The sequence below is a fragment of the Primulina tabacum genome, chromosome 6, assembly GCF_025594145.1.
Source record: "Primulina tabacum isolate GXHZ01 chromosome 6, ASM2559414v2, whole genome shotgun sequence".
NCBI classification, from domain to species: Eukaryota; Viridiplantae; Streptophyta; class Magnoliopsida; order Lamiales; family Gesneriaceae; genus Primulina; species Primulina tabacum.
The window spans coordinates 35586717-35614618 of record NC_134555.1 but is presented as its reverse complement, the minus strand read 5'-3'; the positions used below and the strand labels follow the sequence as shown (position 1 = coordinate 35614618).

Genomic DNA, 27902 nt, shown 5'->3' with positions numbered 1-27902 from the left:
CTAGAATTCCTTTAATTCGGTATTTATATATCTTAATGTCAGTGACATAAGATGCATCACCCATATCCTTTATATCAAAGTTTTTACAGAGAAATTGTTTCACCTCATATCACAAATCATTGTCAATGGTTGCAAGTATTATATCATCGACATATTGAATAAGTAAACAAATCTTACTCCCACAGAATTTTTGGTATATAAAATGATCCATGATGTTCTCTACGAATCTGAATGAAGAGATAACATCATGAAATTTAAAATACCATTGACGAAAGCTTGTTTCAATCCATATATAGATTTCTTGATTTTACATACCAAATACTCACCATTACTAAAGAAGAATCCTTCAGGTTATTTTGTATAAACCTCTTTCTCTAGTTCTTCACATCCATTTGTTATAAATCTAAGTCAAAAATGTGCAACTAATGCGATAATGATACAAAGAGAATATTTCTTAGATACAGGAGAAAAAGTCTCATTGTAGTCGATTCCTTCCTGCTGAATGAATCCTTTAGCTACTAGTCTTGCTTTATATCTTTCAATGTTGTCTAATGAGTCTTTCTTTGTTTGAAGACCCATTTACATCCTATGGATTTCACACCATCAAGCAACTGAACAATATCTCGGACTCTATTAATGCCATAGAATTCATCTCTTCTTTCATAGCATTAAACTATAATTTTGACTCATTACAACTCATGGCTTGTAAAAACGTGTCAGGATCATTTTCGGTTCAAATGTTAAAATTCGATTCTTGTAAATACACAACATAATCACTAGATATTGCTGATCTTCTTATTCTAGTAGATCTTCTCAGGTTGTTTGGCTTATCAAAAAATTTTTGTTGTTCTTCATTAACAATTTGATCTACTGGATCTTCATAAACGATTTGTGGAACTTCAGTAACTGGTTTCCTAACACCCGTTTGGTCATGCGAGGTGTGAATAACAATCAATCTATCATTTGAATAAGAGGGTTGTGAACTAATGTGATCTTTCTCAAGAATTATGTCATTTGAATGATCACTCCCACTAATAAAATCATTATCAAGAAATTTTGCATTTCTTGATTCCACAATTCTAGTGTTGTGAGATAGACAATAAAATCTATACCCTTTGGATTTTTCGGCATATTCGATGAAATATCCACTTATAGTTCTTGGGTCTAATTTCTTTTCATTTCGGTTGTGAACTCTTATTTCTGAAAGACAACCCCAAATGTGTATATGTTGCAAACTCGGTTTCCAACCTTTAAATAATTCAAATGGCGTCTTTGTGCAGCCTTAGTTGGAACTCGGTTTAGTATATACACAGCTGTCTTAAGAGCTTTGGTCCACAAGGTTTTAGGAAGTTTGGAGCTACTAAACATGCTCATCACCATGTCCAATAAAGTTCGGTTTTTCCTCCCAGCTATGCCATTTTGGTCAGGAGAACCAGGCATAGTATATTGGGCAACAATCTCATGTTCCTGGAGAAACTTCGCAAACAGACCAGGTGCCTGTCCATTCTCAGTGTATCTATCGTAATATTCTCCAGCTCTATGAGTTCTCACAATCTTAATTTGTTTATCACATTGCTTTTTCCACTTGAGCCTTAAAAATCTAAAGGCTTGAAGTGCTTCGTTTTTGTTATGAAGCATGTAGATATACATATATCGTGAGTAATCATCAATGAAAGAGATGAAGTATTTCAGACCTTGAATGTCCATATCTGGACAACAAATATTTGAATGCATTATTTCTAATATTTTGTACTTCTCTTGGCACTCTTTTTAGACTTATTGGTCTGTTTTCCCTTTATGCAGTCCACACAAGTCTCAAAATAAGTAAAATCAAAAGTATTAAGTACCTCATCATTCACTAATCTTTTAATCATCTCTATGGAGATGTGTTCCAATCTCCTGTGCCACAATATAGAGGAATCTTCATTTATAACACAATTTTTAATACCTCTCTAAACATGCATAGTGGTGTTATTATTTTGTAAAAAATTGAGAAAAGATCATCAATCATTGTACCATTTCTATCAATATTTGATTTATAAAATAAATTTATTGATTTATCCAAAAACGGAAAGGAATAACCAAAGGATACAATATTTGAAACCGAAATTATAGTCTTAGAAAAACTAGGAACATAAAATATCTTTTCAAATTTTAAAATCAAACCACTATCCAATATAAGGCAGTAAGTTCCAATAGTCTCCACATGCGAAGACATCTTGTTTCCAGAATAGATGTTCCGCTCATTTCCTTGAGATTTTCTTAGGCTTTGCATATCATGCAAGGTATTTGTAACATGTATTGTAGAACTAGAATCAATCCACCATATGTTATAAATTATATCAACAATATTATATTCATAACAAACAAATGAAATATGAATACCTTTTTTTTTCAAGTTAGTCCTTAAATTTAATGCAATCTTTATTCATTTGTCCCGTCTTTTTACTAAAGAAACACTTAGATCCTTTCTTGATGTCAGGTTGGGGTGGAATTATTCATTTCTCTTTTCCTTTGACTTTGGCTTGCCTCTTACACTTTTCTTGTATAGTTATAAATACATTATCACTTGTTTCCATCCACAACCTTCCTTCCTCATGAACACACATGGTCATTAATTCATTGATTGATCATTTATCCTTATGTGTGTTGTAGGAAATTTTGAAGGGTCCATATTGTTGTGGAAGAGCGCATAAAATGTAGTGCACGAGAAAAGTTTCAGACATTTCCACTTCAAGTGTCTTTAGTCGAGCCACTATGTCCCACATTTTCATTATGTGCTCTCGCACATCTCTCACACTGATGAGCCTTAATGAAGAGAATTTCATAATTAGGATACTGGCAAGTGTCTTATCTGAAGACTGAAACTGTTCATCAACAGCCTCATTAATTCCTTGACACTATTATGCTAATCGACAGAACCAGGCATACCAGCAGAGATTTTTTTCTTTATGAACATTACTCATAGTCGATTAGATCGCTCCCATATCAACATCATCTAGAATGTTGTTTGCAGTAATAGCAGATGGTTCGTCTTTCCGTATAGCATAATCAATATTCATCCACCCTAATTGAAGAAGAATTCTTTCTTTCCATATTCTATAATTATCTCCCTTCAGTCCGAGAATGTCATATTGCATATCAAAAATACTTTATTACAACAAAAATTGCTTTTCGCAGCGCGCAAATTCTCTTTCCACGGCGCACATTGCACGCTACACAACTGCAAGCTGTTGAAAGTTCAAGATTATCCGCGACGTACATGTGCACGCTGTTAATATTATTATCCGCATCGTGCAAATGTATGCCGTTAATACAATTATCCGCAGCGTGCATTGTACGCCATTAATATTCATAGAACATCTCAAATTAGCGACGGTTTTGCGACGGTATAAAACCGTCGCTGCCGTCGCTAATTTAGCGACGATAAAATATCCATCGCTAATTTAGCGACGGTGTTTAAATTTAATGACGGTTCAAAAACTGTCGCTACATTTCGTGACAGTTAAACACCGTCGCTAATTTTTGCGTAAAAATAAAAAAATTAACTTTTATAATTTAACAAAAATTAAAAAAAAACTACAATATGACTATGATAACAATACTCTGATCTTAACTAACACTTAAAAAATTAACAAAAAATAGAAACAAAAGAACGTACCCTAAATCGAAATAAAAATCGTATAAGAGAGAAAAATTTTAAGTGTTGTGAAGTGGTGTGGAAGAAAAATGGAACGGAAATCGGAGATTTATAGACAATTTGCGACTTTTAGCGACGGTGTAAATAGAACCGTCGCTAATAGCGATGGTGTTTTTATTAAACCGTCGCGGATTTTAAATCAGCGACTGTTTATTTTAAACGGTCGCTAATTTAGAAATTGCAATTAGGCTCCCATTTTTCGCAGCATGCTAATATGCATGCCGTGAATAATAATATTGATGGCGTGTGACTAATGTACGCCGTTAATGTTTAGACACGATTTTTTTAAAAAAATGATTTGCTTTTAACAGCGCACATAAACATGCACGCTAGACACGATTTTTTTTAAAAAATGATTTGCTTTTAACAGTGCACATAAACATTCACGCTTTTAATAATACTATTAACGGCGTGCCTTTATTGTGCACTGCGAAAATTACATAGGTTATTAACAGCTCACATATAAATGCACGCTGTCGTTTATGTAATTTATTAACATCACACATAAATGCATGTTGCGGATATTACTATCCGCAACGTGCTTTTAATGCACGTCGTTATTTCTATCAAGTGCAACAATATTAACAGCTCACATATGGGTGCGTGCACGCCGTTAAAAGTAATATTCGCGGCGTGGTTTTAATGCACGCTGTTGATGACGTGCTGAGGAAAATCATTTTTCTTGTAGTGCTCCAGGTTGCATAACTGCATAAAAATATAATATGCTTATTATTTTTAAAATTTGGAGGTAATATCACTACCAATGTAAATCATTAAAAATCTACTGACATAAAATTTCTCTTTATAAGATTTGTCTGGAATTTTATGATAAAACTATCAAAACAAATTTTCTGTTAACTCATGTGGTAAATTAAGAAAAATATAATTTTGATATTTTAACCTAATTAGTTAAATAAATATAACAAAATCTATTACGGGTAAAATTTATTATGTTTATATAATTAATTACAATTGATATCTATTAAGTGATCCAAATCTATTTAGTTCATAATTTTCTATAATTAAGAATGATGTGGCTATTCCTCAATTATTTAAAATTATACTGTTCACTGAACAAAAATTTGGCTTTATGTAATGCTTTATAAAATAATTATTTAGTGACGCAATCAACACTTTCTAAGAGTGCAACCAAGAACAAAATTCTCGGATAAGTTATTTTGCCCGATCTTCAAGCTTCTTACGCAAATTTCAGAAAGAAATTTTTCAAAATTTTATGATATCGGATTTTTGAGGCAGATGTATCATGGCTCTGATACCAAATGTCAGATTTTTTTTCTCAAAAATCATGTTTCTACGTATATATGAACACGATAAACAATATACGGAAGCAGATCGAGTGTTACATCCGGCCATTGAAAATTTGTAAGTTCTCTGCTTTTCCTCCGATTGAAGATTTCTAAGCACTACAACACTCTCTGTAAATGGCGTATTTTATTCTTCTGAGGTGTGTGTTTAAGGACCTCAATCACGGCTATTTATAGGCGTTTCTCATATCATCGATGAGTTTATCGAGAGCCCAAGAGTCAAAAGAAGAGGCGCATGCGTGCCTCAATTTTCTAAAGTTGAGGCGTTGCATGTACCATTTTTCAAAATTGTAGGCTATGATCGTCGCCATTTCCTACACGTTTTTTCTTCCTCTGATATGAGTCATTTTTTCTTACATGGGCAACCTCTTAAACAAAAAATCATACAAGAAATATGTTATTAGAAAACACAAAAAAGCAAGAACCCTAAGAAGGTGCCGCATGATTAGGGATTTCTCAGTTTGCTTAGAGCACACATAATAGTTAATTAACTATGCAAAACTACATATACTGCTCAATTCTTTCTACACGGGGATGAAATCAGAGTATTTAAAATGGAGAAATGCATGTTATGCTCGGCTTCAGCGATGTCTTCGAAAATTTATAACAAATTTGCATTATTAAATTATAGATAGATTTTCATATATTAAAACATCGTTCATTACTACATTATCATGTGCAACTTTGCTTTTACCTACTGTTTCATATTGGAGTGTTCGGAAGCTCTAAAAAAATGATTACTAAATAATCACTTAAAAATATCAGTGTTCTCTTCTTTCTTAACCCCAGATTTAATATTAGCTTCTTTTTAATTTAATCAAAATCTAAGAGCTGTTAATGTTATTGTGGTTCTTACTTTAACAATATTATATGTTTGTTGAAATCTATGAACTTGCATCGAAGGTATTTTGATACGATCAGGGTATTATAATTGTATAGCTATAGAGATAAACAACAATTACAGACTACGGCAGAGAATGTATCATAAATGGAGCAGCAATAATTTCGAATAGCAACCAATGCAGAAACGGCTGTAGGATGTAATGCATTTCTGTGTGACTAAAAGTTATAACTTTTCGAAACGTTGTAAGCCCACAACTTGGTCTACGGCCATATTTTAAAGGCTACTACAGAAAACACAATAGGTTCTGAACAACAATCCTCTTTCAACAATTATAAAAATTCTTGCAACTAATTAGAATTAAGCTTTTGATCTTGGTTCTATAGGAGTTGTAGAACTGAGTGTTTGTGGTTTTACTTTTACCGGAAGTTATAGTTAAAGCTGATAGTGTATTTCAATTTTTTTTAAATGTAAAGCTGCTCAAATACTACGTTTCGATCGTTTTTCCAGCAACAGTAGTTATTAGTTACCGACAGGCACAATCTATTGTGAGCAAATAGTAAATTGTAGTGTTTTCTAGTTGGTTAGACAGTTACATAAGATTATGCATAAATTGTATTGATGGATGAATTTTCAGGATAACAAAGGCATTTTGAAGTTTCTCTTTTAATTGTTGGTTCTTCGCTGTTTCTTTTCCGATCCCTAATTCCTTGTAGATCTCTTGATTCTCCCATTTCTTTTATTGCTGGGAGCAAACACTTACTTGAAAAGTTCATACGATCTTTTGTTCTTGATTTCCTACTGTCGGAGGTCGAATGTATCATTTATACATTGTGACTTGTCCAAGATTAAAAATTGTATTATTTATGCAACCAAGATACAAAAAGGTGGAAGGTGAGTTTAAATATAGGGAGGTTAATTTAAGATCTGAACAAGCTCTATGCAAGAATAAACAAATTATTGTTAATTTGTGGTAATTGCATTTATTGATACTCCTAATATAGTATATAGATGGAACATATGATTTAAATATCTTTTATAATTTCATACTTGAGGAATATTTTTACAAATGAATTAAACCAAATATGTGGAAAAATAAAAAATTTTATTTTTTATTAAAAAACATGATGTCGTACAAGTTATAAGTTCTCTTCATTTATAATGGTCAAACTAGATTAGATACATATATAGCTATGCTGCTCTACATTTTCATTTCATATTTCCCTGACTTCTTCCATGTCAATAGCTTTTTCTACTATGATCCTAATCATGCGAAACACCGTTTTAGTATCGTAAAATTGAAAAATTATTCAAATTGCATTCACAGTTATGAATAGCGACTGCCAGGTGCATCTGTTGTGCCTTGGTTTTTCCCCAGGCTCAAGACATTAAACAAGCGCGCACCTTAGGCACACCTCTGCTGAAAGGCGTATGTGTGCCATATATGGTATGATTCGATATATATAATTCAGGCTCAATAAGTTTTAAAGTGACAGGCTCGTAATAGTTAGTATTTTTATTTTCATATTTCCCATTATTCCAACCTTCGATAGGTTTAATTGATACATTTTTTGTGTAATTTTATTGTAGGAGGAACTTTGACGGTCTTGGAGCAAATTTGAGTTAAAAAGGTGATGTTTATCACATTTGGGAGTTTCCAAGATAGAGTGTTAAAAGAGAATGACCAAACCAGAAGAGGTCCTGGAACAAGGCGTGGTCACGTCTTGTGATTATGTTTCAGCTGCCTAAAATTGCAAGAAGTGAAAAATCTTATATTGTGAAGATTATGCAAGATTTGAAAGATTTAATTATGGTGTCTGATTTAGTGGAAATTCTAGGAGGGAAACTCTAGATAAGATATTATCTATTATTTTATATTTTAAGATTTAGGGTTAATTAAGAAATTAGTGGGCTTTTTAGCTTAATATTTTAGACCCAAAAGCCTACTACTCACGTGGAGGAGGTTAGCCGCAACACAAGAAAAGAAGAATCAGATGGGAAAAGAACCCCTCAACCATTTTTTCCTCCTCACGTACGTAGCAAGGCGCAGGACTTCAAGAAATTTCCCAAAAAAATAGTTTGCTTTTCTTTATGTTTTCTTATTTATTTTTCATGGATATTTTAGATCACACTATGTTAGGCTAATTTTCTAAGTCTGATTCAAGGGATAGACCTATTATTTTAATTTTATCACTGTGAGATTTTTTTGCACTTTAATTTATTATTCTTGTTCGTCCAAGTATTCGTTGATTTATGATTTATTTATATGAATGTTATACGTCAATTAATATGACAATTTAATTTGATGTATGATTTTCTAATGCTAACCATGAATTCAGTGATCCGTAATTGTCATGAACGATTGGTACATGAGTAGCAATAAGTTAGATGTGTTGTGCTATCATAACATGTGTAATCTAAATAAATCGACAGAACTAGATCTTCCAATTGCAGTTATCTCGGTTGTTAGATTTTAGGATTAACTATTTTCACGAAACTAAAATGCTATTTTTAATTAATATGGAATGCTATCGTGCCCAGTTGATTATTGGTAATTTTTGACTGGATGCTGGGTTTTGTCAATTAATTTAGGAAAACACAAGAATTTTAGAGGCTATCCTTATTATTCTTAGGTTAATTGCTTGAAATAACATGAATAAATGATTGGTTAACCGATGAACAGTGAGATAATTAAATAGTAGAATCTCCATGAATCAGTATTTTCTCATAATAAATTCTTCACTTTATTCTTGTCGATTAATTTTAAATTCTAGATTCAGTATTTTTCTTGCTTGATAATTTTAGTTTAGATTATTTTATTTAGTAATTATAAAAAAAATCCCCCATTTTTATTTTTATTATCAAAAGAAATAAATCTACCGTTCCCTGTGGATTTCGATCCTACTCGCCATTACATTCGTTTTTATTTAAAAGAGTAGGAAATAATTTGGTGGTCAATGACAACACACAAAATTTTGGCGCCGTAGCCGGGGAAAGGTGCAAGGTTAATTTCTTGTGATTTTTTTTTATTTTTTATGCCTCGTACACGTGAACTCGAATACAATCCGAAAATCGAGAAAACAACTAAGAGATTGAGAAAAGAAGCAAGATTAAGACGCGAAAAGCAACCATCATCATCATCTCCTGATTTGAACGCATTATTGGACTCCAACGATACAGAAAGAGAATCTGGCATTGATCTTGAGATTGAAATAAGTGAAAGTGACCAAGAAGAAATGGCAGGACAAGCTCAAAGAACACTCAGGGAGTTAGCTAATCCTAATGTTATTCAACAACCATTATGCATTCAATTCTCTACTACTGATGCTACTTTTGAATTAAAATATGTCTTGATTCATTTATTGCCTACTTTTCGTGGTCTTGCAGGTGAAGATCCCCATAAACACCTGAAAGAGTTTCATATTGTTTGTACAACCATGAAACCGCAAGGGATCACAGAGGAACAAATTTCACTGCAAGCTTTTCCATTCTCTATAGCCGACAAGGCAAAGGATTGGCTCTACTACTGTCTTCTGGATCCATAACAACTTGGGACAATATGAAACAACAATTTTTGGAGAAGTTCTTCTCAGCTTCACGAGCAGAAAATATTAGAAAAGACATTTGTGGGATTAGACAGCTGCACGAGGAAACTTTGTATGAGTATTGGGAGAGATTCAAGCAGTTGTGTGCCAGTTTTCCACAACACCAGATTCCAGAACAGCTACTAGTTCAATATTTTTATGAGGGACTCTCACTCTTTGATAGGAACATGATTGATGCTGCAAGTGGAGGTGCATTAGTAAACAAAACGCCTCAAGAGGCACGAGCTCTAATCTCCAACATGGCTGCCAATGCACAACAGTTTGGTACTAGGCAAGACAACCCTCCACGACAAGTCAATGAGGTAAGTGTTACTCCTATCGATCAAAAGTTAGATTCTTTGACATCTCTTTTGGAAAAGTTAGTTGCACGACAGGTGCAATAGGTAAAAGCTTGTGGTGTATGTTCTATGGTGGGACATCCTACAGATATGTGTCCGTCACTACAAGAGGAACCCACGCAACAAGCCAATGCGATTGGTGGATTTCCTGGGCAGCCCCAGCGTCGATATGACCCATATTCTAATAGCTACAATCCAGGATGGAGGGATCATCCAAATTTTAGCTATAAGAATCAAGGAGGCCAACAAGGATATCCACAACAAAATTGGAACAAACAACACGCACCAGAACAAGCATCCAACTCAGGTATGTCTCTAGACGAAATTGTAAAGGCCTTAGCTGAAAACACTCAAAAATTTCAACAGAAAATGAGGGCTAGCATTCAGAATCTAGGAACTCAGATCACTCAGATCGCTACATCAGTCATCAAGTTGGAAGCTCAGAATTCTGGAAAACTACCGTCGCAAACAGTGGTTAATCCAAAAGAAAATGCAAGTGCCATGGTATTGAGGAGTGGGAAGGAGATTGACCAAGAGAACGCTTCACCAACAAAGGATACTGAACAAAAAGGCACAACTGAAGAGATCGAAAGAGAATCTGAGAAACAACCGAAGGTAAATTATAAGTCTTTCTCATCTACTATTTCTAATGCGATTGTTCCTCCATTTCCTTCCAGGTTGGAAAAATCCAAAAAAAATGGACTACGAGAAAGAAGTGTTGGAAAAATTTAGAAGGGTGGAGATCAACATTCCTCTTATAGATGCCATCAAACAAATTATAAGGTATGCTAAATTTTTAAAGGATTTGTGCACTAACAAGAGGAGGTTGAAAGTTGATGAAAAAGTAAGCGTGGGGGAAAGTGTGTCCGCGGTTATTAAGAATTCACTGCCAAACAAATGCAAGGATCCAGGTGTCACGCCCCGAAACTCGGGATTTGACACCGGCGTTGTTTTACAATCACACAATCGAAACAACAAGCCTCTTGTAGCACAGTATAAACCGAACCAGTTTATATATCATAATCTCAAATTAAATAGCCATTGTCTTTACAATTACCGAAATAAATAAGACGACAGAGTTTTAATGCGGAAACGTAAATCTAATTAATAATAACTTAAACATAATCGATTTCCTTGAGCATTCACCATCCCCAAAACTGCTCGGATTCTTCCTCCTCAATTTGTTCTTCGGACTTATCTGGGAAGGGTTGTAAGGGGGGTGAGTATTTGGGAATACTCAGCAAGTGGGGGAAAATCGAGCACAATAAAGACAACATGCTTAAATTTCGAATCATAAATCATGAGTTCATACGTACTTCATAAACATGCATAACATTGACCCAGCACTGCGACTTATCTACTTTCTACGGTTTACTGACGTCAGTCCCTAATTTTTACTCCTCTAAGGGGGCGAGGCCGTGTAGCGGTTATGTCCCCCACCGCGTAAGGGTACGTCGTGGTTGGGATTCCCTCCCGTATACAGTTGACTCCTCACAGTGCTTTTGAAATCGTATGACAATACAAGAAAAGAATAGAAAGAAGATTGTACTCGACTATTTATTTTTCTTGTAAAAATCGAAAACATGCATACCCAAATCCAAAATTTTAAAGTTTAAAAACAAGCCCACTTACAGTATTTGATTGCTAAAGAAACGTGACTGCTTGGCTTTGGAATTTAGATCGCTCCTCGCTCCTTGTCCGGGCAGCACTTCGGTTCGATTTCTCGGATGATTTTGAGACGATATTTGGGCAGAGTTTTGCTAGGGAGAGTTGCTGAAATTCTCGAAAATTTGCAGCAATTATTTCGAGATTTAGGTGTGAGGAGGGCTAGGTATGGTGTGGTATTTATAGGGGAGGGAAAATGGTCTAAACTTGGTACTAAAATCATGCCAAAATTCATGCCATATCTCACAAATTTGGCTCCAATATTCTTGCCCTTTTAAAAAATTGAGTTACCTAGGTTGTGAAATTTATTTCTTGATCTCCTCTCCCTTCATAAATTCGAAAATATGGTGGCTAGGGTAAGGATTTTTTTTTTCTTTGTGCACAAGTTTGATGATTATTTCTATTTAATTATGTATCTTCCCCTCACAATCCTTAGTCAAAAATACTAGGAAATTTCGAAAATCTATAGCAATATCTAACTTTAACTCCTCTACTTGTATGATATACCAAATCTTGTAAATTTACTTCCCCAAATTCTCGAAAATATGCATGTACAAGTGCATGTATTACTTGTCTTGACATCAAGGATTTCCATATAGAATATTCTCCAATATACCTTTCTAAATTTTAATACAATAATCAAAGAGATCTCATACTCTTAATTTCCTTACAATTGTTTAATCATATGGTGAAAAGGAGAGAAAAATCGGTTCTCACATCCCTCCCTCCTTATGAGAAGTTTCGTCCTCGAAACTGGGGTTGGCTTGGTCCCCAAACAGGTAAGGATATTCCTTTCGCATCTTCTCTTCAACTTCCCAAGTTGCTTCTCGCTCAGTGTGATTGGACCACTGCACTTTGACGTAGGGAATGATGCGTCGTCTGAGGACTTGTTCCTTGGCGTCCACGATTCTGATAGGAACTTCTTCGTATTTCAGTTCTTCTCCCAAGTTACCTTCGACCAAGAGTGGCTCTACCTCTAATATGTGGCTCGGGTCTGAAATGTACCTTCTCAGTTGGGACACATGGAACACGTTGTGGATCCTTGACATGTTTGGTGGCAGTGCCAGCCTGCATGCTAGCGTGCCCACTTTTTCCAAGATTTCGAATGGTCCAACATATCGAGGGTTCAGTTTCCCGGCCTTACTGAATCGGACGACTCCCCTCATAGGCGAGACTTTCCCATAAGCCTTCTCGCCCACGTTAAACTCTACAGGCCTTCTCTTAAAATCTACCCAGCTCTTCTGTCGATCTTGAGCTGCCTTGAGCTTTTCTCGGACAATTTTAACCTTGTCCACTGTCATCTGCACTAGCTTGGGTCCCACCATGGCTTTCTCTCCCACTTCATCCCAGTAAAGTGGCGACCGACATTTCCTTCCATAAAAGGCTTCGTACGGAGCCATTCCGATGCTGCTGTGATAGCCGTTGTTATAAGCAAACTCAATTAAGGGTAGATGAGTGCTCCAGTTGCTACTGAATTCAAGGGCGCACGCTCGCAGCATATCTTCTAAGGTCTGTTTGGTTCTCTCCGTTTGTCCATCGGTTTGAGGATGATAGGCAGTACTGAGGGTCACTTTCGTTCACATGGCCTCTTGAAAGCTCTTCCAAAATCGCGAGACGAACCTCGGGTCTCTATCAGATAGGATGCTCACTGGCACTCCATGCACTCTCACAATGTTGTCCACGTATAATGAAGCCAATTTGTCGAGATTGTCATTCATGCGGACGGGTAGGAAGTGTGCAGCCTTCGTGAGTCTATCTACTATCACCCATATACCGTCGTGGCTTTGCCTAGACTTCGGCAATCCTACCACAAAGTCCATGGAAATATGCTCCCATTTCCACTCGGGAATTTCCAGAGGTTGCAATAATCCTCCAGGTCGCTGGTGTTCTGCTTTGACCTGCTGGCATACCTGACATCTGGAAACGAATTCCGCTACATCCCTTTTCATGCCATTCCACCAGAAACTATTCTTGAGGTCTCTGTACATTTTCGTACTGCCTGGATGGACTGAGAATTTTGACTTGTGTGCCTCTGCCATTATCTCTTGGCGCAGGTTGTCGCTGTCGGGCACACACAGTCTTCCTTTTATCCACAAAATTCCCTTGTCATCAATCTGATGATCTTGAGACTTCCCTTCTCTGACATGCTCCTTAAGTTTAGTCAGTACCGGGTCTCGATCTTGGTTTAACTTGACGGTCTCCTGCAGACATGACTGGGCCGAGAGGGACGCTAGAGTTACCTTGCCAGGGCCCTTCCGACTTAGCGCATCAGCCACCTTGTTTGCTTTACCCGGATGGTAACATATGGTCAAGTCGTAGTCCTTCAGAAGTTCGATCCATCGCCTTTGCCTCATATTAAGTTCTTTTTGGGTGAACAAGTACTTGAGGCTCTGATGGTCTGTGAAGATTTCACATTTAGCACCATAGAGGTAGTGCCTCCAAATCTTTAAGGCGAAGACAACCACTGCTAGTTCCAGATCATGAGTAGGGTAGTTCTACTCGTGCGGTTTCAACTGCCTTGATGCGTAGGCGATCACTCTTCCCTCTTGCATCAGTACGCATCCTAGACCGTCCTTAGAGACGTCACTATAAATAGTGAAATCTTCATTTTCTGCGGGCAGGATCAATACTGGCGTGGATGCGAGTTTCCCTTTCAGTGTCTGGAAACTCTTTTCACAACCGTCATCCCAGATGAATTTAGAATTCTTCTGTGTGAGCTTCGTCAGTGGCATGGCTATCGAGGAGAACCCTTCGACAAACTTCCGGTAGTAACCCGCCAATCCAAGAAAGCTTCAGATATCGGTGGCGTTATTCGGTCTCGGCCATTCAGTAATCGCCTCTACCTTCCTTGGGTCCACTGACACTCCTTCTCTCGAGATGTCCCAGAAATGACACACTCCTTAGCCAGAATTCACACTTGCTAAACTTAGCATAGAGCTTATTCTCTCTTAAGGTCTGCAGAGCAAGGTGAAGGTGCTCTTCATGGCTCGTCTCGTCAGGAGAATAGACGAGGATATCGTCGATGAATACCACTATGAACTGATCCAGGAATGGCTTGAATACTCTGTTCATCAGATCCATGAATGCTGCTGGTGCGTTGGTCAGACCAAAAGGCATCACGGTGAATTCATAATGTCCATATCTCGTACGAAAGGCTGTCTTGGGGATATCTTCAACCCTGACCTTCAACTGGTGATAACCTGTCCTCAGATCTAGTTTAGAAAATACGCCGGCTCCTTTAAGCTGATCAAACAGGTCGTCTATCCGAGGTAGAGGGTACCTGTTCTTGATTGTGATCTTGTTCAATTCTCTGTAGTCGATGCATATTCTCATACTACCGTCTTTCTTCTTTACGAAGAGTACTGGAGCTCCCCACGGGGACACACTCGGTCGAATCTGCCTTTTGTCTAGCAATTCTTGGAGTTGTTCTTTTAATTCCTTGAGTTCGGCTGGTGCCATTCTGTAAGGTGCTTTAGAGATTGGGGTCGCACCGGGAACCAGATTGATCTCGAACTCCACTTCGCGGTCCGGGACCGTCCCCGAGAGTTCTTCTGGAAAAACATCTGGTAACTCTCTTATTATAGGGATGTCCTCCAGTTTCAGCTCGGTTTTCTCTTTTATTTCACTGACCATTGCTAGGTAGATGTCTTCTCCGGATTTCATGGCCTTCCAAGCTTGAGATGCGGAGAGCAGCAACTTCCGGTCCTTGGATTTGCCGTGGAACACGACTTCTCCCCGATCTGGGGTTCGGAGTTTGACTCTCTTCCCCTTAAAATCTACTATTGCACTGTTTCTTGCTAACCAATCCATTCCTAAGATTACGTCGAAATCGACCATGATCAACTGTATCAAATCGGCGCTAAAAGTCTGATCACTAATACTGATTTTACAATCTCTTTAAATCTCGTCCGTTTCAATGGCTCTATTAGTAGTTGTGGCTATTCGGAAAGGTTCAGTTAGCTTAACGGGCTTACGTTTTAGCTTCTTAGCAAATCTCTTAGACATAAAGGAATGTGTAGCACCACAGTCAAATAACACATAAGCAGGCACTTGCTAAATAAATATGGTACCTAACACGACATCGTTCGCGTCGTCTGCTTCCTCTTGCGTGATGGCAAACACCCTGGCATTCGGTTTGTCCTCCTTCGGTTTACTAGGGCCTGTTCCTGTGTTTGGCCTAGTTCCTCTGTTTGGCCCTGCTGGTCGGTTGGCGGCGGTAGGACATTCTGCAATTCTGTGCCCCTCTTTCCCACATCCAAAGCATACACCGCTGGCCCTTCGGCATTCCCCGGTGTGTCTGAAGCCACATGTTGGGCATGGCTTGAGTCCTTGATGGTTACTGGCGGAGGGTTGCCCTGAGGGAGGTCCACCCGACTGATTGGGCCTCTTGAACATTGGTTTTCCTTGAGAGGGCTGATTGTTAAGGGGTCGCTTGTTCCTATTTTCCCCTTCCCTTCGACGAATGTCAGCTTCGGCTCGGATAGCCGCACCCATCAGGTCTGAAAAATTTGCAGGTTGGTAGACTGCTAGAGCTGACTGAATCCTGCTGTTCAACCCCTTCTTAAAACGGTGCAATTTCAGAACTTCGTCCGCCATGATTGCCGGAGCATAGGATCCAAGGGCATTGAACTGAGAGGTGTACTCCACCACTGACATGTCTAGAGCCTGACTGAAATTTTCAAACTCACTTAGCTTCTGCAGTCTGACTTCTGCCGGGTAGTACTGTTTCAGAAATGTTTCTCGGAAGATTCGCCATGTGATTGGTCCAGCAGCGGTCATGGCTGGCGAGACTGCTTCCCACCATTTAGCTGCCTTGTCTTCCAGGAAGGGCACTATCACGTCCACTTTTAGTGCATCCGGGACTTCCAACAGTCTCAACTGAGTTTCCACGCTTTTTAGCCAACTCTGGCTAACTTCAGGGTCAGCAGCTCCACTGAAGGTTGGACACCTGTTCTTGCGGAGGGATTCATAATGGAACTTGACTCCATGCTGTGGTGGAGGTGGTGGTTGATTGGCATTCGGGTTCACTAACCCTTGCAGTGTTGTTGCCACGATTGTGGCTATAGCCATCAAGTCTACTTGATTAAGACTGAACTGAGGTGGAGGTACGTTGCCTTCTTCGTTGGCATTGTTGTTGTTGTTAGCATAACGGGGGTTGCGGTTTTGTCTTGGTGGTCTACCGGCCATTTCCTACAAGTTAAACGCTTCTAAGAATTGATGTGTATAATGACATGATTGAATAAATAAGTTATGCTGGAACAACTGAAGTTAATAAGTAAACATAACTTGAATATAGATGAACGACTGCGGTAAATAAATAATCATACTTTTATTAATTATCGAATGTAAAGAAACAACTGAATGAACAAAGCGTACTGAATGAAAATAAATCATACTGACTGAAATAAAATAGCAACAATGGAAGGATAAACTCCTAGTAATAAGGAAAGGTAACTAAGGAACTCTAATCATCTATCTCTCCATCTCCTATGGCAGCTATAGGCTCGTCGATCTCTATCGGCTCCTCTTCTTCCGGTTCCTCCTCCGGCTCTTCCTCTTGCAGTAGCTCCACCATGTGGGTGAGCTGTGCATTCTCTGCATTGAGCTGTGCATTTTCTGCATTAAGCTGGGCATTCTCTGCATTAAGCTGGGCCACCTGCGTCTTCCACCCCTGAACATCTGCCTCTGCCTCGTCCAACAGATCTATGGTACTCTGGTGGCGTAGTTCGTACCCCTTCTTATTCTCCTTGATCTTGTTCTTCAGCGCTTCACCCTGTTGAGTCAGCTGATGGTTCACCTTGGCAATGCAGCTTATAGCCTCACTCAAATCTTCCAGTCTCTTTTTGCTTCTGTTATTCAGCTGTTTTTCTTCCTCCAATTCTTTGCGATAGCGCTCGACATCCTCTCTGAGGTCCATGTTATCACTCCTAACTAGTTCACCTTGATAGATCGACGGGTTAAGGCGGACTTGAATCTCTTCTTTCTCAGCGGTTAAGGTTTCGACCTCACTCCTCCTCTCACTCAATTGGGCTCTAAGTCGCCGAATCTGACGGGACTGATAGTGAAGGGCAAGCTCCTTCAGACGAATGGCAGCTTGGGCACGGGTGTGGGGTTGCATAGGGGTAGATGGAGCCATTTCCTGAAATCAATCAAAAAATGAAAATGCTCAGACCCCGAAATAGACAGTATATAACAAGTGAGAATATGCAATATATATGAAATTTTCGAAATTTAAATAAATATATTTTTTTTCCAAAAATGGAAAGTTTGGAATTTGACATATGGGTTCGAAGCATATGTCGAGAGGATTCCAGAACAATTGACGGAATCGAATTCGGAATTTTCTACGAGGAGTTATAGGATCTACTAATATTTCCTAAAACGGCAAAAACGACGTTTCGGAGGCCAAAACGGAGGAATTTCGCGATTTCAGCCTGGTGCTCACGACTTTAGGGTGGGGAGTCTCGATCGTTGGGCCGTTTCGGAAGGGGTAGCATCGGCCTCGAGTCAAAATTCGTCCGAAAATTTTTCGATTTTTTTTTTTCGATTTTTTTCCACTCGGATTATGAACCTGGCGGCTCTGATGCCACTTAAATGTCACGCCCCGAAACTCGGGATTTGACATCGGCGTTGTTTTACAATCACACAATCGAAACAACAAGCCTCTTGTAGCACAGTATAAACCGAACCAGTTTATATATCATAATCTCAAATTAAATAGCCATTGTCTTTAAAATTACCGAAATAAATAAGACGACAGAGTTTTAATGCGGAAACGTAAATCTAATTAATAATAACTTAAACATAATCGATTTCCTTGAGCATTCACCATCCCCAAAACTGCTCGGATTCTTCCTCCTCAATCTGTTCTTCGGACTTATCTGGGAAGGGTTGTAAGGGGGGTGAGTATTTGGGAATACTTTGCAAGTGGGGGAAAATCGAGCACAATAAAGACAACATGCATAAATTTCGAATCATAAATCATGAGTTGATACGTACTTCATAAACATGCATAACATTGACCCAGCACCGCGACTTATCTACTTTCTACGGTTTACTGACGTCAGTCCCCAATTTTTACTCCTCTAAGGGGGCGAGGCCGTATAACGGTTATGTCCCCCACCGCGTAAGGGTACGTCGTGGTTGGGATTCCCTCCCGTATACAGTCGACTCCTCACAGTGCTTTTGAAATCGTATGACAATACAAGAAAAGAATAGAAAGAAGATTGTACTCGACTATTTATTTTTCTTGTAAAAATCGAAAACATGCATACCCAAATCCGAAATTTTAAAGTTTAAAAACAAGCCCACTTACAGTATTTGATTGCTAAAGAAACGTGACTGCTTGGCTTTGGAATTTAGATCGCTCCTCGCTCCTTGTCCGGGCAGCGTTTCGGTTCGATTTCTCGGATGATTTTGAGACGATATTTGGGCAGAGTTTCGCTAGGGAGAGTTGCTGAAATTCTCGAAAATTTGCAGCAATTATTTCGAGATTTAGGTGTGAGGAGGGCTAGGTATGGTGTGGTATTTATAGGGGAGGGAAAATGGTCTAAACTTGGTACTAAAATCATGCAAAAATTCATGCCATATCTCACAAATTTGGCTCCAATATTCTTGCCCTTTTCAAAAATTGAGTTACCTAGGTTGTGAGATTTATTTCTTGGTCTCCTCTCCCTTCATAAATTCGAAAATATGGTGGCTAGGGTAAGGATTTTTTTTTTCTTTGTGCACAAGTTTGATGATTATTTCTATGTAATTATGTATCTTCCCCTCACAATCCTTAGTCAAAAATACTAGGAAATTTCGAAAATCTATAGCAATATCTAACCTTAACTCCTCTACTTGTATGATATACCAAATCTTGTAAATTTACTTCCCCAAATTCTCGAAAATATGCATGTACAAGTGCATGTATTACTTGTCTTGACATCAAGGATTTTCATATAGAATATTCTCCAATATACCTTTCTAAATTTTAATACAATAATCAAAGAGATCTTATACTCTTAATTTCCTTACAATTGTTTAATCATATGGTGAAAAGGAGAGAAAAATCGGTTCTCACACCAGGTATGTTTACAATGCCTTGTGTTATTGGAAATCTGAAAATTGAGCATGCGATGCTAGATTTAGGTGCATCCATTAATGTCTTGCCCTATTCAATATATTGTGCTCTGAATTTGGGTCCTTTAAAAGAAACTAGAGTGGTGATTCAATTAGCTGACCGATCTAATGCTTATCCTGAAGGAGTTGTGGAGGATGTTCTGGTGCAGGTTAAAGAATTGATATTTCCTGCGGATTTCTACACATTGCGAATGGAAGAAGACTCCACTGCGATTTCAGCTCCGATTCTATTGGGGAGACCTTTCATGAAAACAGCTAGAACCAAGATTGATGTGGAAGAGGGTACTCTTTCCGTCGAATTCGACGGGGAGATTGTGAAATTTAATTTTTTTTGTGAGGACCCAGGAATTAGTTACACAAAGCCATGAATTCAAAAAGGAATTTGAAGGGACATAACAACATTTTAATGGTGTTTAAAGCCATAAGAAGGCCATAAACATGGTGGTAATGGTATTGAATGGTAGCCTCTTCACTTCCCTCCATGAACATGGTGGTAATGGCATTGAATGGTAGCCTCTTCACCTCCCCTCCATGAACCTATAAATACCCCCCAAGAGCTAAAGGAAACCACACCAAAAACAAGGCACAAGCTGTACATATTTTCGAGCTCCATAGCGGTTATTCTCAAGCCTCGGTTTAACTCCGTCCTACCCACATTTTGTCCCAAGTTTTGAGCTAAGGTTGCTGCTCACGTGTGCCACTATTCGGAAGAGTTCGAGTGGAATTCCTCCCACAAGTTCTTCACGTTTTATTCCGAAGATAATAATCAAGTAAGTGGGCTTTTGCTATACTTTTACGTACACTTGCATTTCATAAGTGTACTACTCGATATATATATACAACGACATACTTCTTCTTCGTAGGTATGTCAATATTTGCTTAAAAATATATTATGTATGTTTCTTAAAATTCGATCGGTATGATATATTCTTCCTATTTGTTATGAACATTCTTGAACAATTTGTTATTGGATATTGGTTATAATATTTGAAAGCATGTTTGAAATATTTGAAATACACTGTAATGATTCAAATTAGAAATGGCAAGGAAATTCCGATATTTGATATGTTTTGTTTAAGGCCCTGATGCGGTGGGATATAATAACCGTTCTTTTGGCCTCGCCCCTTAGATGAGTAACATATAGGAGACTGATTTGTAAACCATGAAAATGAGATGATTTTCAGTGCTATTTTTGTACTTCGTTTATATTCGACTCAACATTCTTACTATTGAAATTATGAAAATATATTCGTATAATTATCATCTTGATATTCGTTATGCCTGATCGGCCCCCATTTACTGAGTATTTCTCAAGTACTCACCCCTTACGTTCCCACCCCAGATAAGAACGAGGAACAAATCGAAGACAAAGAACAAGAATACTTTTGGGGATGGTGATCCGATTCAAGACCGATCTCGTTATTCCATCTTTAAGTTAGATTATCGTATTTTACGCTTCCGTATTTTGTTTCAGTCGTATTGTAAAGACGATTATTGATTTATGTAATAGACTGACTTTTGGTTATTTGATGTACTACATGACTTGTTGTTATACTATTTTAATTGTTAAACAATGCCGATGGCACGTCTCGATTTCGGTACGTGACATTTAAGTGGTATCAGAGCCGCAAGGTTCATAATCCAGCTGGGGACCTCGAAAGACAAAGTTTGACGAAGTTAGATTTTGGCAAAAACGTAGTCATTCATGTCCATCCCAATCTTAGATTTGAAAATTGTGACTTCCCATAGGAAACTCAAGAATTCGATTCCATTAATTATTCTGAATTGATCTCGACGTATAATCTTCAAACCATTCGTCAATTCTCGAATTTTCTATCTTTGAACCCTTTCTGAATCAAATCTCGAATGAGATGACTATGAAATTTATCGTTTGATGTTTATTCACGACCTTATAATTTTGTAAGCCTTTCCATTTCTTTTTATTTTAGGAAATGGCTACAAATTCTTCTATGCATCGCACTCGAACCACGGCTCGCATGAGTGTTATACCAGTCCCTGACAAGGACACCATCTTTAAGGACCTCCGAGCATCTCTCGCACTAGAACATAAAGACAACGGGAAATTGATTGCAACTTTACATACTCTACAAGAAGAAAAACATGAGCTAGAGGAACAGAAAGCTCATCTCAATGCTCTCTTGGAGCAGACCTCGTTTATAGCAGTCCAACGACATCAGCAAGATGCAGTGATCATTCAAGAACTGCAAAATTCTGTGCAGCATCTGACTCAGCATAATGAATACTTACAGAATCAGGTTCAACAACTTCAGGATGCCCTTATCGACTTGGAACCTGAAATGGAACCAATAGAAGAGCCAATGGAAGACGAAGCATTAGGAGATGGTGAGATTTTAAATGATTGAGGATTTAGTGTCGTGACTAGTTGTAATAATGATTTATAATCCATTTGCTTTCTCATGAATTTTCTCTCTTTTTGTGCTTCCAAAAACTTGGATTTGTATTGCTTCCCTTTTCGTCTGAATCAAAAAAAATTATTTTTTTTATCAATGGTCGATTTCAGTTCATGATTAACTCATATATCTGTTGGCATACAAATATCTTAGAAGTTTGTACACTTGTAGGATATGGACGGAAGACCGGTACAAAACAACTGCAACCTGCGCTACGAAAATCAAAACAAAAATCGGAATAACACCGACAATGAAGGGAATCTACCTCCGCCACCACCACCAGGGTTGGGCCTAAGTCAAGTTGACTTAATGGCCATAGCAACTATTGTGGCCACTACCATCCAAGGGTTGGGTAACACAAACGCCAACGGCAATCCGCCACCAACAGGACCTCCGGCACATGGGGTCAAGTACCACTATGAGTCTCTACGAAAGAATTGCACTCAAACATTCAAAGGAGACTCGGACCTCGAAATTGCCAAAAACTGGATCAAAATTATCGAGACCCAACTCCGCCTACTTGAGATTCCCAACGAGTTCAAGGTGGATGTGGTGACACCATTCTTAGAAAAAAAGCAGCCAAATGGTGGGAGACAGTCTTACCAGCTTTGACAGCAGATGGACCAATCACATGGCAACAGTTTCGAGAGGTATTCCTGAAACAGTATTACCCAGCTGAAGTGAGATTACAGAAGTTGAGTGAATTCGAAAATTTCGCTCAAACTTTGTATATGTCTGTGGTGGAGTATACTTCAAAGTTCAACTCCCTTGGAACCTATGCACCCACTATCATGGCTGATGATACCTTAAAGATGCACCGATTCAAGCGTGGTCTGAGCAGTCGTATTCAGTCAGCATTAGCAGTTTACCAACCCACGGGTTTTGCTGACCTAATGGGCGCAGCAATACGAGCCGAGACAGACATCAAGCGCCGGGAGGATGAGAACAAGAATAAGCGACCTCCTTCAGGACAATATTTTCAAGGGAAACAGCCATTCAAAAGACCAAATCAGTCCAGTGGGTCATTCAAAGGCGCTTCGTCCAGTCCAACCTACCAAGAGGCCAAGATTTACCCCATCTGCAATAACCTCCATTCTGGGGAATGCCGAAAGAAGACTGATGCATGCTTCAATTGTGGGAAGTTGGGACATCGAATTGTTGATTGTCCCGAACCTAAGAAAGGGGCATGGGCAAATACTGATACTACCCCCAGCAAGCCAAAGGAAAATAAGCCTAACGCTCGTGTATTTGCAATGACTCAGAAAGAGGCAAATGACTCAAACGATGTCGTGACAGGTACCATTCTAATCAATGAAATGTCAGCATATGTATTGTTTGATTGTGGTGACACTCATTCGTTCATATCTAAGAGGTTCACTAAGAAATTAAGGCTGATACCTGAAATACTTGTCGAACCCTATAGTGTAGCAACTCCCACTAGTAAAACAATTGAAACACATAGGGTGCACAGAGATTGTGAGATCTGTATCAGTGATCACCTATTTCAAGCTGAATTGATTCAACTAAACATGGTGGAGTTCGACGCCATTCTGGGAATTGGCTATCAAATAATCACGCAATTGTAGACTGCCGCTTGAAGAACGTCAAACTAAGTGCTCCGAACCAATAAAAAATTGTTTACTATGGCAAAGTCAAGAAACAGGAATCCTTACTATCTGCTTCCCAGGCTTGGAAAGCCATGAAAAGTGGAGAATAAGTTTACCTGGCTATGTTAAGCGAGGTAAAGGAAAGAACCACACTTGCACTAGAAGAGATTCTGGTAGTACAAGAATTCCCGGATGTCTTCCCTGAAGAACTCCCTGGCACAATCCCCAACCGCGAAGTGGAATTCGAGATTAATTTAGTACCCAATGCTACACCAATTTCAAAAGCACCGTACCAAATGGCTCCAGTAGAATTGAAAGAACTCAAAGAACAACTTCAAGAATTGTTGGATAAGAAACAAATCCAACCAAGCGCATCCCCATGGGGAGCTCCTGTCCTATTTGTGAAGAAAAATGACGGAAGTATGAGATTGTGTATTGATTAGAGGGAACTGAATAAGATCACAATCAAGAATAAGTACCCACTTCCAAGAATAGATGATCTCTTTGACCAACTCAAAGGAGCTACAGTCTTTTCCAAACTCGACTTAAGGTCAGGCTACCACCAACTAAAGGTCAAAACAGACGATATTCCGAAGATAGCCTTCAGAACAAGGTATGGACACTATGAGTTCATGGTAATGCCGTTCGGGTTAACAAACGCTCCGGCAGCTTTCATGGATTTCATGAACAAGGTGTTCTAACCGTTTCTTGACAAGTTTGTTGTGGTGTTCATCGACGATATTCTGGTATATTCATCAAGTGAGAAGGACCACCAAGAACATCTTCGTCTCACCCTCCAGACGCTTATTGAAAAGGAACTGTACGACAAGTTCAAGAAATGCGAATTCTGGCTAAAGAGCGTCACATTCTTGGGACACATAATATCAGCAGCAGGAGTATCTGTGGATCCTAAGAAGGTAGAAGCAATCATGGATTGGTCGAGGCCAAAGAATGTAACAGAAATTCGAAGCTTCTTGGGACTAGCAGGCTATTATCAAAAATTTGTTGAAGGATTCTCTTCAATAGCCATACCCCTCACTAAACTCACGCAAAAGAACTCTAAGTTTTATTGGAGTGAAGAATGTGAGCAAAGTTTCGAGACCTTGAAGAAGAAACTTGCCTCTACTCCGGTATTGGTATTGCCAACTGAAGGAAAAGACTTCACCATCTACAGTGATGCTTCAAAAGGACATTTAGGATGTGTGCTCATGCAAGATGGAAGGGTGATCGCCTACGATTCAAGGCAACTGAAATCATATGAGCAAAACTATCTGATGCATGACCTCGAACTAGCTGCAGTGGTGTTCGCACTAAAAATATGGAGACATTATCTTTATGGAGCCAAGTGTGAGATTTTCACTAAGCATCAAAGTCTCAAATATTTTTTTACGCAAAAAAAAACTAAATATTCCGCAGAGACGATGGATTGAACTCCTGAAGGATTACGACTTGACAATAAGTTATCATCCCGGCAAGGCAAACAAGGTAGTTGACGCTTTGAGTCCGCAGAATATGACCAAAGTAATCCTAGCGTCACTTTCAGCACAATCATGCCTCCGGGAACCGATCAAGATAAGTCAAGATCGAGACCCCACTTTGGTGAAACTGAAACAACAAGCAGAAGAAGGGAAATCATCGGATCTTCAGACAATTGACAAAGGAGTTGTGTGGTTGAAAGGGAGATTGTGTGTACCTGACATTGAAAATCTTCGACGGGAAGTAATGTCTGAAGCACACAAGTCAAAATTTTCAGTCCACCTCGGCAGTACCAAAATGTATAAAGATTTGAAGAAAAACTTCTGGTGGAGTGGAATGAAAAAAGGGTCAAGGCAGAACACGAGAGACCTGGTGGACTTCTTCAACCTTTGGAAATCCGGAAATGGAAATGGGAACATATTTCCATGGACTTTGTAGTCGGTTTACCAAAGTCTAGACAAAGCCATGATGGTATATGGGTAATCATATATAGACTCACAAAATCTGCTTATTTCTTACCTATCTGCATGAACTATAATCTTGATAAACTGGCTACCTTATACATGAATAATATCGTACGGTTACATGGAGTTCCAGTTAGCATACTATCAGACAGAGATCCTAGGTTTACATCCCGTTTTTGGAAGAGCTTTCAAAAAGTTATGGGGACAAAAGTTACTCTTAGTACGGCATATCACCCTCAAACGGACGGCCAAACTGAGAGGACAATACAAAATCTTGAGGACATGCTGAGAGCATGTGCTCTAAATTTCAGTGGTAATTGGAGCGAACATCTGTCCTTAATTGAGTTCGCATACAATAATAGTTATCACAGCAGTATTGGAATGGCGGCGTACAAAGCTTGGTACGGACGAAAGTGTCGATCGCCACTATATTGGGATGAAGTAGGGAAAATAGCCATGGTTGGACCCGAACTGATCCAAGAAACAGTGGATAAAGTTGCCATGACCAAAGAGAGACTGAAAACTGCACAGGATCGACAGAAAAGCTGGGCTGGCCTAAAAAGAAGACCCGTGGAACTTGAAATAGGTGAAAAATCCTATGTGAAAGTGTCACCCATGAAGGGTGTGATGCGGTTCAATAAAACTGGGAAATTGAATCCTAGATACGTTGGACCTTTTGAAATCCTCGAGAAAGTGGGAACACTAGCTTACAGAATAGCACTTCCACCTGATATGTTAAGAATCCATAATGTTTTCCACGTTTCGCAGCTAAGGATATATATTTCCGATCCAAGTCATATTCTTGAGGCTGGACCACTTCTGATTGAGGGCAATCTAAAAGAGAAAATAAAATACAAGGAAGTTCCAATCCGAATTGTGGATAACAAAGATCAAGTACTGAGGCGACGAACTATTCCATATGTCAAAGTACAATGGTCCAATCACACCGAAAAAGAAGCTACTTGGGAGTTGGAAGAAAAAATGCGAGAACAATATCCTTATCTCTTTGAAGATCGGGTATAGCCAAGTTTCGAGGACGAAACTCCTCATAAGGTAGGAAGGATGTGAGGACCCAAAAATTAGTTACACAAAGCCATGAATTCAAAGAGGAATTTGAAGGGACATAACAACATTTTAATGGTGTTTAAATCCATAAGGAGACCATAAACATGGTTGTAATGGCATTGAATGGTAGCCTCTTCACCTCCCCTCCATGAACCTATAATACCCCCCAAGAGCTAAAGGAAACCACACCAAAAACAAGGCACAAGATGTCCATTTTTTCGAGCTCCATAGCGGTTATTCTCAAGCATCGGTTTACCTCCGTCCTACCCACATTTTGTCCCAAGTTTTGAGCTAAGGTTGCTGCTCAAGTGCTGCCACTATTCGGAAGAGTTCGAGTGGAATTCCTCCCACAAGTTCTTCACGTTTTATTCCGAAGATAATAATCAAGTAAGTGGGCTTTTGCTATACTCTTACGAACACTTGCATTTCATAAGTGTACTACTCTATATATATATATATATATACAACGACATACTTGTTCTTCGTAGGTATGTCAATGTTTGCTTAAAAATACATTATGTATGTTTCTTGAAATTCGATCATCATGATATATTCGTTCCTATTTGTTATGAACATTATTGAACAATTTGTTATTGGATATTAGTTATAATATTTGAAAGCATGTTTGAAATATTTGAAATGAACTGTAATGATTCAAATTAGAAATGGCAAGGAAATTCCGATATTTGATATGTTTTGTTTAAGGCACTAATGCGGTGGGATATAATAACCGTTCTTTTGGCCTCGCCCCTTAGAGGAGTAACATATAGGGGACTGATCAGTAAACCATGAAAATGAGATGATTTTCAGTGCTATGTTTGTACTTTGTTTATATTCGACTCAACATGCTTACTATTGAAATTATGATTCCATTGAAATTATGTTAATATATTCGTATAATTATCACCTTGATATTCGTTATGCCCGATCGGCCCCCATTTACTGAGTATTTCTCAAGTACACACCCCTTACGTTCCCACCCTAGATAAGAACGAGGAACAAATCGAAGATAAAGAACAAGAATACTTTTGGGGATGGTGATCTGATTCAAGACCAGTCTCGTTATTCTATCTTTTAATTAGATTATCGTATTTTACGCTTCCGCATTTCATTTCAGTCGCATTGTAAAGACGATTATCGATTTATGTAATAGACTGGCTTTTGGTTATTTGATGTACTACATGGCTTGTTGTTATACAATTTTAATTGTTAAACAACGCCGATGGCACATCTCGGTTTTGGGGCGTGACATTTTTGATG

General features: G+C 38.6%; 1 protein-coding gene across 1 annotated transcript; it reads left to right on the top strand.

The window, feature by feature from the left end:
- Positions 1-22761: 22761 nt before the first annotated feature.
- On the top strand, positions 22762-23616 carry LOC142550204 (uncharacterized). The gene has a single exon (XM_075659442.1). It carries the CDS (start codon positions 22762-22764, stop codon positions 23614-23616), a length of 855 nt encoding a protein of 284 aa, XP_075515557.1.
- The last annotated feature ends 4286 nt before the right edge of the window (positions 23617-27902 follow it).